The sequence below is a fragment of the Triticum dicoccoides genome, chromosome 1A (assembly GCF_002162155.2).
Source record: "Triticum dicoccoides isolate Atlit2015 ecotype Zavitan chromosome 1A, WEW_v2.0, whole genome shotgun sequence".
Classification (NCBI taxonomy): Eukaryota; Viridiplantae; Streptophyta; class Magnoliopsida; order Poales; family Poaceae; genus Triticum; species Triticum dicoccoides.
The window spans coordinates 607,288,758-607,290,014 of record NC_041380.1 but is presented as its reverse complement, the minus strand read 5'-3'; the positions used below and the strand labels follow the sequence as shown (position 1 = coordinate 607,290,014).

General features: G+C 51.9%; 1 protein-coding gene across 1 annotated transcript in view; it reads right to left on the bottom strand.

The window, feature by feature from the left end:
* Nucleotides 1–665: 665 nt before the first annotated feature.
* Nucleotides 666–1,257, bottom strand: part of LOC119295386 (sm-like protein LSM8) — a 7,325-nt gene continuing 6,733 nt past the window's right edge. The window contains exon 5 of the mRNA XM_037573807.1: nucleotides 666–1,027. Coding sequence (XP_037429704.1) covers nucleotides 937–1,027 — 91 coding nt within the window. The 3' untranslated portion in view covers nucleotides 666–936. The remainder of the gene's footprint in view (nucleotides 1,028–1,257) is intronic.

The following is a 1,257-nucleotide window of genomic DNA, read 5'->3' as shown; positions in this document are numbered from 1 at the left end:
GCCTTGTACGCGCGGCGGTGGGCGGCGCAGATACAGCAGGACTGCGACCAGGCCCGGCACTCGCCGCAGGCCCATCCGCTGGGCTACGGCGAGTGCTTCTTCGTGGGCAACAACGGCACCGCGGAGGACGCGCTGTGCAGCTGGGAGAGGGAGGAGTACATCTACGAGAAGGGCACCAAGCACTGCACCTCCGGCCACGACTTCCGCGACTGCGGCCACTTCGTCATCATGATCGAGAAGACGTACCACTTCGTCGGCTGCGGCCGCGCCCCCTGCCTCACCGGCCCCCGCCAGGGCCAGTTCTTCATCTCCTGCAACTACAGCGCCGTTAGGCCCAACGCCACCACCGCCGGCGCCTCCAACCCCTCCTGAACCACCACCGGAGCTGGAGCCGGAGCCGGACCACCATCATCCACCTTTTTTTACCTACCTTTTCTATCTATCTAGATATCTGCTCTACTGTATTATATATTACCCTTCCTTCCTTCCTCCCTCCCTCCCTCCCTCCCTCACATGCAATGCATTGCAATGCAGTGCAAGCAAATGTGTATCATCTACACACATACATAGTGTATATTTACTACGGAGTACCTGTGTAAAAAATCGATTTCAATTTCCTTTGGGCGATTTCTCTTCTCTGCTGTCAACTAAATGGATCATCATAATATCAATGTAGCTTCCAACATCAATTGCCTACTTCATTCATTCATTCATTACTTACGTGTACAGAGATGCATGTATCACTCTCTCATACAAGAACATGACCGGTCCATCGACGGAGCAAACCCTGTTTTTTTTCATCATACAAGGGTCCATGATATGAGATATGAGATATGAGTGAGCGATCAATCGATTAACCTACGGTACAGATTGACTGAGCAACATCAGCTTCGGCTTGCGCGATCAGGATCAGATCGATAGAACATTTCATCATCTTCAGTGGATGACTGGCTTGAGGGGCTGCGCTCTCAGCTTCGACATGTCCAGCGCCGCGTCCAGCTCCTCGTCCACCTCACCCACCACGCCTCTGCATACACAGTCAACAAACAACTCCATTTTTACATACATCTACTACCACTATAAAAGGAAGAGAGGGGCAGATCCAAATAATCAGAACCATCCATTGGCAAGATCTAATGGCCCTTAATCCTTCTGTGTTTAACGCTCCAAACCACACATTAAGCTATCGCTAACCCAGCCCACGCCGCCGTTTAAAAACAAAAACAAAACCGCCCGCACGACCTATCGCCCACTCTC